At 42.1% G+C, this 12820-nt stretch overlaps 1 protein-coding gene across 1 annotated transcript in view; it reads left to right on the top strand.

Annotated features, from left to right (window-relative positions):
* The window catches only part of LOC146062638 (uncharacterized), a 76230-nt gene extending 64384 nt beyond the window's left edge, over positions 1 to 11846 (top strand). Inside the window, exon 4 of the mRNA XM_083174716.1 lies at positions 11564 to 11846. Coding sequence (XP_083030842.1) covers positions 11564 to 11713 — 150 coding nt within the window. The 3' untranslated portion in view covers positions 11714 to 11846. The remainder of the gene's footprint in view (positions 1 to 11563) is intronic.
* Positions 11847 to 12820: the final 974 nt, after the last annotated feature.

Genomic DNA, 12820 nt, shown 5'->3' with positions numbered 1-12820 from the left:
TGGTCCATCATTTTGTCTAATTCTTTGGGCAATAAAAGTGGGTCACTGGTGATGCGTGCTGCCCTTATCATCTGAGACCTCGGGAGGCCCTTCTTGAGGGCTCTGGGGTGATGGCTGTTATTCCTGAGGAGGTTATTTTTGTCCGTTGGTTTGGAGTATAAGTTGGTGTTTATTACTCCGTTGTTAATGGACACCAGCACATCCAAGTAGTTGAGCTCTGTAGTGGAGTGTTGTGAAGTCACCCTGATTGGTGATTTTCTGTTATTGATGGTGATCAGCACCTCCTCTAATTTGTTGGGCCCCCCCATCCATAAGATAAACAAGTCATCTATAAAACGGGTGTACATGAGAACGTGTCTAGATATTTCAGGGTTGCTGAAGAACATGTCCCACTCCTCCGCAAACATAAAAATATTCGCGAAGGATGGCGACACGTTACTCCCCATTGAGCACCCTTTCAACTGCAGGTAGAAGTTATTATCAAATAGGAAGTAATTCCTTTTTAATGTTAACGACAACAATGTAATGAACAGGTCTATGTCCAATGATGTAAGTTGTTCTTTAATAAGGAATTCTTTCATAACCTGCAACCCCTGATCGTGGGGTATGTTAGTATATAGACTATTCACGTCTAATGTCCAGATGATCGTGCCCGGTGGTACCCTGTTGAAGCTGTTGAGTTTGGTCAGGATGGCCGTGGTGTCCTTGATGTAAGTACTTTGTCGCATCACCATAGGCTGTAATATTTCGTCAAGAAATTGGGACACTGGTTGAAATATGGATCCCATGGCGGAAATTATAGGCCTTCCAGGCGGGGTATTAATGTTTTTATGTACCTTCGGTACCGTGTAGAGGATAGGTACTACCGGGTGTTGTTGGATTAATGCTGTTTGAAGGGCTTTGCTCATCTTATTGTCCAGAAGTAGGTCCAATTCAGCTTTGTATTTGTTTGTGGGGTCGCCCCGTAATTTTTCATACGTGGAGATGTCATCCAATTGTGACAGTATTTCTGCCCGATAGTAATCGATGTCGAGAATCACCAATCCGCCCCCCTTGTCGGCAGGGCGGATGATGATGTCCCGGTAGCTGCTGAGATCCTGTAAGGCACTCCACTCTGCTTTGGATAAATTGTAGTGGTTTTGAGGAGGAGTGTTGGAGTATTTCATTACGGATTCATCTAATAATCTAGTGAAGGACTTGATAGATGGATTATGGGATATTGGGTCAAAGGTAGAACGTTTTTTACTGTTGATGAATGACTGATGGTCCAGTATTTCAGCGTTACTTTCTTTGTTCTGGAAGTGTTCACGAAGTCTCAGTTTCCTTGAAAACTTATAGAGATCCACTTTCCAATCGAATTCTTTAAACCCCGTGGTGGGTACAAACATCAGTCCCTTGTTCAATACCTGTTTTTCCATATCCGTCAAGTGCCTTTGTGATAGATTATAAATTAGTGTGGTGGCTGCGGGTTTCTTTTGAGATATCCTCGCGTTCTGGCCTCCCCGACGGGTGGCAGGTCTTTTCGCCTGTAGTTTTTTGAATGCTTGCCCGTGGCTCCTTGTGTGGCTTGGGATGCTAGTGCTGCACCGTCCAAGTCTATCTGGGTGTTGTCAGTATCACTGTTTGAGGATGCCGTTTGGCCCGGCTTGGTTTCTCTGCGGCGTCTCCAACCCCGGCCTCCTGCTTGCCGTGGTCTTTGAGTATCTTGGCCGCCCGTGAGCCATTTATATACTCTATTCTGCTCATAGTCGTCTTTCACTGTTTGCAGTTTATTGCGTTTGAAGCGTATGAGTTCAGAACGGTATGAGTCGCACTGGGACCGCAATCTTGCTATCCAATCTTGGGATGTGTCAGCTGTTAGTATCGGTAGGTTATCTTTTTCAAATGCCGCTGTGTGTTCTTGGGCTTTCTGGAGCTCTTTGCCCGATTCTTCCACCACTAACAGCAGCAGATCAAAGCCCAAGAACACACAGCGGCATTTGAAAAAGATAACCTACCGATACTAACAGCTGACACATCCCAAGATTGGATAGCAAGATTGCGGTCCCAGTGCGACTCATACCGTTCTGAACTCATACGCTTCAAACGCAATAAACTGCAAACAGTGAAAGACGACTATGAGCAGAATAGAGTATATAAATGGCTCACGGGCGGCCAAGATACTCAAAGACCACGGCAGGATCTACCGGGACATCATCATCCGCCCTGCCGACAAGGGGGGCGGATTGGTGATTCTCGACATCGATTACTATTGGGCAGAAATACTGTCACAATTGGATGACATCTCCACATATGAAAAATTACGGGGTGACCCCACAAACAAATACAAAGCTGAATTGGACCTACTTCTGGATCATGCGGCAAAAGACAATAAGATCAGCAAAGCCCTTCAAACACCATTAATCCAACAACACCCGGTAGTACCTATCCTCTACACGGTACCGAAGGTACATAAAAACATTAATACCCCGCCTGGAAGGCCTATAATTTCCGCCATGGGATCCATATTTCAACCAGTGTCCCAATTTCTTGACGAAATATTACAGCCTATGGTGATGCGACAAAGTACTTACATCAAGGACACCACGGCCTTCCTGACCAAACTCAACAGCTTCAACAGGGTACCACCGGGCACGATCATCTGGACATTAGACGTGAATAGTCTATATACTAACATACCCCACGATCAGGGGTTGCAGGTTATGAAAGAATTCCTTATTAAAGAACAACTTACATCATTGGACATAGACCTTTTCATTACATTGTTGTCGTTAACATTAAAAAGGAATTACTTCCTATTTGATAACAACTTCTACCTGCAGTTGAAAGGGTGCTCAATGGGGAGTAACGTGTCGCCATCTTTCGCGAATATTTTTATGTTTGCGGAGGAGTGGGACATGTTCTTCAGCAACCCTGAAATATCTAGACACGTTCTCATGTACACCCGTTTTATAGATGACTTGTTTATCTTATGGACGGGGGGGCCCAACAAATTTGAGGAGGTGCTGATCACCATCAATAACAGAAAATCACCAATCAGGGTGACTTCACAACACTCCACTACGGAGCTCAACTACTTGGATGTGCTGGTGTCCATTAACAACGGAGTAATAAACACCAACTTATACTCCAAACCAACGGACAAAAATAACCTCCTCAGGAATAACAGCCATCACCCCAGAGCCCTCAAGAAGGGCCTCCCGAGGTCTCAGATGATAAGGGCAGCACGCATCACCAGTGACCCACTTTTATTGCCCAAAGAATTGGACAAAATGATGGACCGCTTTAAAGAACGGGGGTACACACACAGAGAATTGGCGACAGCAAAGGAAGATGTACTGCAAATGCCACGCAGCAATTTGTTCATACCCAAGAATAAAGACTCTAGGGCTGCGATACCATGGACATCCAGGTATAACACCTCTAGTCCAGTACTAGCACGTGCCACTAGAGCTCTATGGCCAATAATAGCCACGGACAAACAGCTGCCAGATCTGAGAAGAGTAAAGCCTATGGCCTGCTACAAAAGGGGCAAAAATATTAAGAGCTACATAGTCCACACGGACATATCAGAATTCTCCAACCCCACCCCATCTAATTTCTTGACACGACAGCCAGGCTGCTATAGGTGCCCCAAGTGCACCACGTGTTCTCACATGATAGTGAGTAACACGTTCCAGGACTCAGCAAAATCAAGGACATTTAAGATAAAACATGTCCTGGGGTGTCAGTCCACTCACGTGGTATATGTAGTCACCTGCCCATGCCATCTCATCTACGTGGGTAAAACCACAAGGACAGTACGAGAAAGGATGGCCCTCCACCGCTCGGCCATAAAACAGGCCCTGGCAGGGAAGACTTCTGACCAGCCGGTAGCCCGGCACTTCGCGGAATTGAAACACACCATAGCAGAATTCAAACATCTCATTATTGACCACATTCCTGCGAAGAAAAGGGGTGGTGACAGGGATGGTGAACTTTTGCGCCTCGAGACGAAATGGATCTACACATTGAAATCCAGCAAGCCACTGGGACTGAACGAACGGTTAAATTATAATGCGTTCCTCTGATCCAGCTAGCCGGCCCCAGTTAGGTCTAATATAATGCACCCTACAGAGCACCCTAGAGTGCATTGATAATTCCTAAAATAGGATGATCCATGTCTGCTTTTTTCTTTCTTTTTTCCTTCTTTCTTTTTTCTTTTTCTCTTTATTGCATATCTTTGTCTTCGTTCCTCCCCCTTTTCATTTCTTCCCCAAACCCCCCCCATTCCACATCCCCCCCCTTCCCCCCTTTTTTTCCTTTTCTCCTTCTTTTCTGTTTCCTTTAATTTCTTCTCATTATCGCTCCTGGTCCGCTTTGGATGTTATAAGGACGGTCCTGGCATAGGGGTACAGTTTACCCAGTACCCAGGAGTACCTAATAAATAACAATCAGTAAAACTGTTGGAGATCTAGGAACATGACGGTGATGATGTATGAGAGTATCCTGACAGTTCTAATGCCACTCGGATCTCCGTGTCAGTATTCCCGCAGTAGTTCATTTTATATTGTATTTCATGTATTATATTCATGCACTTTATTTATGTAATGACATTCAGGCACTTGCACTTTATCCTAATATTGTATATTGTTTGTTTTCCCTTCCCCAGCCGGGGAGCGCCACGGTGATGATAACACTCCCGGGAGCCATGGCAACCCTAGACGCGGACAGCGTATTCCAGCCTGCGTCTGCAGCGTTCATAGCGTCCACGTTGCCATGACTACAGGAACTTCCTGCCTAGCAACCCGGAAATGACAACAGACGCCGGAGCGTGCTCCACGGAGGGGGAACCTTTCTGCACGGCATCCTACTGGTATTTAAGGTAGGACTTCATGGTCACATATTGTTTGTACACCTTGACAAAGGGGCTGTTTTGGAGCCTCGAAACGTTGGATTAAAAACCTTTTTGACACTATTACAAATCCTGCTGAGTGCCGCTGCTTGCTAGCTATTGTCATCTATATATATATATATATATATATATATATATATATAAGTTTGTTATGTACGGACGGTGCTGCGGACACTTTGTGGTGCCTTATAAATAAACAAACTACTACTACTACTACTACTAGGCAGATGAGCTGAACAAAGTGGAGCAAATTTTATGGTGGACCCAGGAAAGTTTAGTACAGATGGGAACCATGACACTTTGGGTCTAAGCAACTTCAGAGGAATAATCCTGGAACATAAGGAGGCTAAGGCCGTTCCATTTCATCAGTCCAATTTGACATGCTGGAGATCAGGTTAGGCTGGACTTAAAGACATTTGAGGATAACGGGTTTGGCCACAAGTCAATCTTACTACTTGCACTACCACTGGGAGTTTATTTTTCAAATCTTTGATTGAACATTGAAACAGTAGTATACTGTACATAATAAGAAATACATTTGTAATGAAGACTGGTTATACATGTGCCATAAGACAGAGTGACCACTAGATGGAGGTCTTTGTTGTCAAAAATCACTTAGTGAAAAATAGCTACAGTATTATGCATGTAGTATATTAAAAAAACAAATGAGATAAAATAAAGATAGCAAATGGACTACCACTTGAGGAAGCACTAGTCCAAGAGGGTTTACGTTTAGAAGGCACAGGGGTATTCCAGGAGAGGAGGAGTCCCATGTGCAGCCTCCTCCATCTAGGCACCCTTCTGCCTTTGAGCGAACAAGCCATCGTATATGCTATAAAAGCACATACGGTCTGCTTACGATCGCAATGAAAGCCAACAGATCATACGTGCAGCACATATGATCTGAGGGGCATCCTCTCGACCCTCGGGACAGTGCATCTTAACGACATACCTCACGATGGGCACATGATACATCGCACAACCCGTCGATATTATTCGGGTCGCCCAGACAACGTTCAGGTGTATGGCCAGCTTAATACACATGTGCAAATCTCTGCGAAAATGTTGCGGCGGACATTTTCCCTGTAATTTTACTACTGCACATATGCAAAACACCATTTTCTTGCATCTGTGCATGTGCAACATTATCTTGGTTATATCAACAGCACTTGTTGAAGACAAGGGACTCTGGAGGGGTAAGTATTCAAAACATGGGTGCATCTATATAAATGCACCAGTGACCAGGCAGCTATCTCCTATCAAGATGGCATCCTCAGTATGCATAGCAAGGAGTAGAGTAGATGGATCGGGGATTCCAGCACTGGTGTCCATGTGTCTGTCATCTTCAATGTCCATGCCACATCTCTAATAAATTATATGATAGAGATAGTCAGTAATTATGTGATTAATGTACAGTGTGCGGAGTGCGGAGAGTGTTTTAGAATTGTAATATAGTTACGTCTAGTAATTTATTGTTGGTTAGGACTAATATACAGTAGTATCTTTTTTTTTACGTTGATGAACATATATTAAAAAATATATTACATAGCAAAATGCACACAATAAAAAAAAAACATTTATATCTGTATCCTATAATTAATGCACCTCAAGGTCCTGGAGCATATGTGCCAGGTTTATATGTCAGATGCACAACATCAGATACACATTCAACCAACCCAGTCATAAGCCCAATCATCTATAACACCACAGGTTTCAGTTTCAATCTCATGAACAAATAAATATATATAGCAAAAACCTCTAAAATATAGTACAACCGCAAAATTAAAATAGACACATAGAATAGATGGATAGATAGATCAAAGAAGAAAGACCATTGAGAGGTTAATCTGCTATCAGCAAATCTGAATGATGCCGGCTACTGCTGTCATCATCATTAATAATGTGTATTAGCATCAGCTCTCAGACTCCTGCAAATGAAATACAGGTTGAGTATCCCGTATCAAAAATGCTCGGGACCAGGAGAATTTTGGATAACGGATTATTCCGTATTTCAGAATATTTTAATATTTCAATGATGTATTTTGAAGTATCTTGCATTTATGCTGTATAAACACATCAAACACATGAAATGCACATAAATATATTTTATTTGTTCAAAAAACAAGGTTTCAAAACATGAAACAAAATGTGTGTACTATCTCAGATACTGAATTTGAATGCCAAGCAATCATTTTCTTGTACATATATAGTGCCAGTTACATATCATTCCCTCTGTAATGCTGTTACAATTGTCCCTAGTGAGTTTTTAGCAAAATATTTTTTTTTTTTTCACTTTCTGGAATGTATGGTTTTTGGAATAATTCGGATAATGGATATTCGGATACGGGATACTCAACCTGTACTGTAAATGCCTACTGTGTTTCCATGCAGGTCTGCCTTATTTGTACTTATGCAAACACACTCTCACTGGACTGTAAGTTCCTGAAATGTAAAGAAATCAGTATAAACACTCCAGCATACAACTTTTAGTGCACATGTGCAGTACACAAATACTTATTTTACTGAATGTAGTTAATCCATACATTTTCATATAGTGCTTGGTACATTATGATGGCCATTCAGATGTGGATGGAGCAGCTGCTTTCTTGGAAGCCGGAGTGATAGCTCTGCATGGTAATGTAACAAGAGGGGTCCTTTCCGATTAAACATCTGCTGCAGTAGTCATATGACCTACATCCTAGGACACCGCATTGGACCACTCACACACCATTAGGGGACCTTCATCTCCCAGGGTAATGTGCAAACCCACCATCGCGAGGCCAGGAACTCTCCATACATCAATGGAGATCCCTGGTTTCTTCCCTCCCCATAAATGGCGGCTACACACCTCCATTGCTGCCCTCCCCCTGCCTCCAAATGCCATCAGACTGTCAGCCATTGCTCATTAGGCTGCGTATATTTGCTTCCGAATGCTGCCCCCTTGCCACCCGAGTCCCCTCATTAACATGCGGGGACACATACACATCCGCTCGCTTTCGGCCCCATGGAAGAAAAATCATTCGATGATCGCTCACCATCGAACGATTTCTCTTCCGTTCGCAAACTCCAGGGGTTTGCACCTGCACATATTTGCTCTTGCGCAAACCCCCTCAGCGAGCAGGGCTGAATCATTCCCAATGTTAAGTGTATGCAACACTTGCTAATCTTGTAATTTAAAGCATGGATATCATCTGAACAGAAGCATTGGATGTCCCCTGCATTTCAATCATCTGATGAAGTATGCTTCAATCCTGCATATATTAGCCTGTACATCTTTGCATAGCAGGGTAACTGATCATAAAGTATGGCAGCACAACTAACACTATGAAGAGATCAGCCAGACTCAGAGCCATGTCTTACATAATGCAGAACAGAAGTGCCACCAGGGGCCACTGTGTTCTAATTATTACCTCTCAGCAATAGGCCGATGCATGCTCAGACTTACAAATGAATGTGTACAGTATTTAGGATGTTCTAAGGAATGCTTTAGGAATTAGATGATAATGTACTGCACAAAGTCAAACACAATGCATTGCTCATAAGGTAAATATAAAATAAAGGTGAACAACAGACTAAGTGTACACTGAGAAGATACTGCACACAAAACATCTCTATAAAGAAGAACACATACCTGTATTAATTATAACAAAGCACATACGTAAAAAAAAAATTATAGAGTAAAAATCAGGTTCCCATGACAGGATTTTTTTTTTTTTTTTTTTTAATTCAATATTTTTTATTTGCATTTCTTACAAACAAACACAGAACGAGAGCACCCCATACATACATTACATACATAGGATGACAGTTAGGGCATCATTATAGAATTACAAAACTTACAAGAACACGTTTAACAGGATTCTAGTCTTGTGATACTGAACAAAATACAGAAAATACATGGGCATAGAGTAGGTTCACAACACATTTACAGTAGTTTAGTGTTTAGTTTAGTCCCCGAAGGCGCCAATCGGGCACATCAACACAGAATAAGTGTATATTATATAATGGAATAGGATATGTATATTAAAGTACACAGTATGTAGTTGTTCAGTAGAAAACACTTATAATTATGTTTACATTATCCAAGTTAAGCTGGAATAAAGAGAATCTATGCCCAGTTATCCAGAAATATAAAAAGAAAACTAAATCCCAAAGCAAACCTACCCTAAAACCCCCCACCCTGTATAACCTACCCCCAACTTAGGCATACCTGGAGCCCCTGAACCAACTACCCCTAACCCTATACTAACCTAAATATCCCTCCCTTCCCAATAAAGAAGGCAGTAACCAGTGGTCATTAGCTAGATCCTAAGATACCCGCGAACCCACCAGGATAAAAACCATCTACATCGTAGCTAATAACCCATGACAGGATTTAGTGTAAATAAAATATAGTAGCTCAAATTTGTTTTTACTTCATTAGAATTGTTAGTTGTTATAAGGTTTACAGTGCAGCTCTGTAGAGCCATCCGCCTTATACTTGGCATAAGCCTGGATATACAATTCAAGAAGGACACCAGCTTATCCAAAGTGAGACATTATAAAATGGTTCTATAATAATCCACGCAAAGTAAACACCCTTGTTGCAATCACCATGTTCATCTTACCACACTCCTCCAGCCACCACATAACTAAAAATGCGGTTAAAACCCATTATCGGGTTACCGTGGCGGGGGGCATCGCCAGAAAAATCTGGCAATGCCCCATAGAAGCCTATGGGCTTCTAACGCGACCCCCCGTCGCCCTGCACCGACCCTCCCTCACCTGTGTCTCGGCAGCACAGAGGTGTGCTGCCCGGACCAGTGACCTCCTCCTCCCTGCATTATGATCCTCTTCCGGGTGCAGGGAGGAGGAGAGCCCGGTGCAGCAGCAGCAGCACCAGGTAAGGGAGGGAGGGGAGAGCTGCCGGGTCCCCATGGGACCCGCTGACTCTCACCGCAAAGGACAGCTCTTAACGCAAGAGCTGTCTTTTTCCATAATTATCGCATATGTTAGTGCATATGTGAGAATTAAGAATGCGGTAGCCGATAGGGGGCGGTAAGGGGGCGCGGATGTTAGAGCATCCCCCCAATAGCAGCATGTGGATCATTAGTTTGACAAGCGACAAGCAACAAGTGACTCAAACCAATGTTGGACTGTTCGGATGTGTTTGTAAAGTGCTTAGAGGTGCCTACTACAGTATGGTACACCACCAATCAATTTAAAGGCACATACTGCTGCCATTATGAGCAGTAATACCTTACAAACAGTAATTCAATAAAAATTCCAATGAACGGGTGCAACAGGACATGTTTTATTGCTTTTTGTATAAGAAGGAAGCAGATTACAATAATGATGAAGTCAACTACTTGAAAAACTTGCACAGAGCTCTGATTCAGAGTTGTTTGCTAACCGAATAGTTTGCATTTGACTCTTATGGCAGGTGGCCTGAATGACATGTGCTGAATAGATCATGAGTTGTAATTTGCAGTGCCCCTAAGTGGCAGCCAGATTTACATGCCTTGGGCATTTGAGGGTGGGGATGATAGTGGCAACAGCGTATGTTCTACAAGACGTAGTGGGTCTGCATTTTCCAACATAGTTTTCATGGCCCTTTGATTCTGAGTAAGCTCAGGATAACTCAGGTTCCCTGTGGATTCTGAAACTACCATTTAGTACATCCAAAATTTCTATGCTTGCTATGTTAATAAGATTGATAATAAGCTGATGTTCAATAGCTTCCTAAAACTTGTTGAAAATGCGAGTGCCAACATCTCTGTGAGACATGTTCAAAATATCCACACAAAATGCCAGCATCCCTCACATTTGTTATATCAGAACCAGAATGCTTTATTGGCCAGGTATACTCACGTATACTAGTAATTTGATTCCGTCTCAGCTGCTCCTAAATGGATTGCATAATGGTGGATCATATAAAAAGAGCAGTTGTTATGCCCAATCGGGGCTGATAGTTACCAATACCGCTAGAGGATTCCAATCCCTTGGGATAGCATTGCAGCAAGTGTCCTCAAAGTATTGCAGCTGGAAAACCAATAGGTATATTTGTAATCCAAGCTGTGAGAATGTGGAAGAACCGGGATCAGCCACAATATGTAAACCAAAACAGCAGCTGGAGAAGGTCCCACAGTGTTTGAAGATATTTATACCATATAAGCCTGGTCCAGAAAGGGGGGGCTCTGACGCGGTTTCTGAAGGTGCAGCTTTATCAATTTGATAATTTTCAGCGACATCTTGATCCTGCTGCTCACAGGAGCAGGAGGGCTCAACAGACCATCTTCCCTAGAGGGGGAGCCAGCGTGGGTGGTTGTGGTGGGGGTGGGTGGCAAGAGTCTGTCAGTGAGGCCGGGGGAGCCAGTCCTATATGGCATATAAATTCAAATAAAAAATGTTGCGTAAAAAAAGATTAGATTACCTATGTAAAATAAACATTATAGGGCACTATGATTAATAAAAATGTTTGCTTGCCAATTTTCACACCAATTTTGACAAATTCACTTGGCACTCAAAGGGTTAATAAATATAGCCCTAGGTGATGGAAAATTCTGGGTATTTATAACTCAATTCATGCCATTCTATGTGAGTGTATTGCATGGAACACCTTCCATATTTTATCCCATTTTAATTAGTAATAAACATGTTAAGTGATCTGTTGTGTTTCCTTTTCCACAGATTCCACGTATTATCTTGACACATCCTTCCACTTCTGATGAGGATATTGACCAGTTATCTCAGGACCAAGACATTGACCTTGAAGAGACTGCTATGAAAGACGATCATCTGTTCTTGGATTGCTTACACAGTCCACAAAGTAGTTCCTAACAAGCCTATATTATTTATTATAATATAGCAGTGGTGCCACTATGCCTTACTATTAGATTTAAAAGATTTTGAAGGCCTACTCTATATACATTGTCTTCTCTGATGGACCTTAATTGCACATGTCATCTACATAACATTTTTAAAGTTTTTTTCTTCTAAGTGGTCATATTACTATTGATTTACATCTTCTTCTAATAGACCTAAATAAAAATTGTCTAAGCTTTTCATACTGTACGTCTAGAGATTTTTTTTAGAAAGTTTTATATATTTTCTTTGTTATTTTTTTTTTGTAAACCAGCAAGTAATACGAATAATAAAATATACTAATCAGCGCCTGTAATTTTTTAAACACAGCCTATAAATTGAGAGTTAGAGGCTTGTTATTAATTCTGCCCCATAATATGGGAACCACAGGTCTAGGAGGCAAATTAGGGTCTATACACCGATTTCTATTAAATAAATGAATAATTAATTTACTGGCAGGATGATTGAAACAGAACAAAAAAACAGCCCAGCATCTTTGCACAACCCCCTTTTTTTCCTCTCACTAAACTAGGCAACTAATCTGGGTACACACTATGAGGTTCTATTAAATGATATGCACTATAACTATATGGTTAACGTGCATATCATCTGGTGTGCACTATATAATTAACAGTTATATATGTATATATGTGTAGCCCAAGTAGCTGGCACTCCTAAGTCCCGCTTTAAATATCCCCGGTGCCGCAAAGAAACCTTCAGGTCCAAAGTACAGCATACAAGTATCGGCACTCAGAGGAATAAAGACAACTCACTCCAAAGTAAAACTTATCAACGTTTTAATGCTCGTGGCGTATCTTTATGAAAATCGCATTAGCATTGAAAAGTTGATAACTTTAACTTTGGAGTGAGTTGTCTCTGAGTGCCGTTACTTGTATGCTATATATATATATATATATATAGACAATTGCATATGCGCGGCACTCCGGACTGATGCTGAATAGATGAAGGTGGAAACCCCGGTGCCCTCCGTGCGATACACCTGCCGACTGCAGGTGCCTGTATGTAGCTATCTGGGGGCGGCGGCACTCGGTCCAAACGGAATAAAAGTCAGGAGACTGTGTA

Source organism: Crinia signifera, chromosome 3 (assembly GCF_055691185.1).
Source record: "Crinia signifera chromosome 3, ASM5569118v1, whole genome shotgun sequence".
Lineage (NCBI taxonomy): Eukaryota > Metazoa > Chordata > Amphibia > Anura > Myobatrachidae > Crinia > Crinia signifera.
This window is presented reverse-complemented; position numbering and strand designations above follow the sequence as displayed.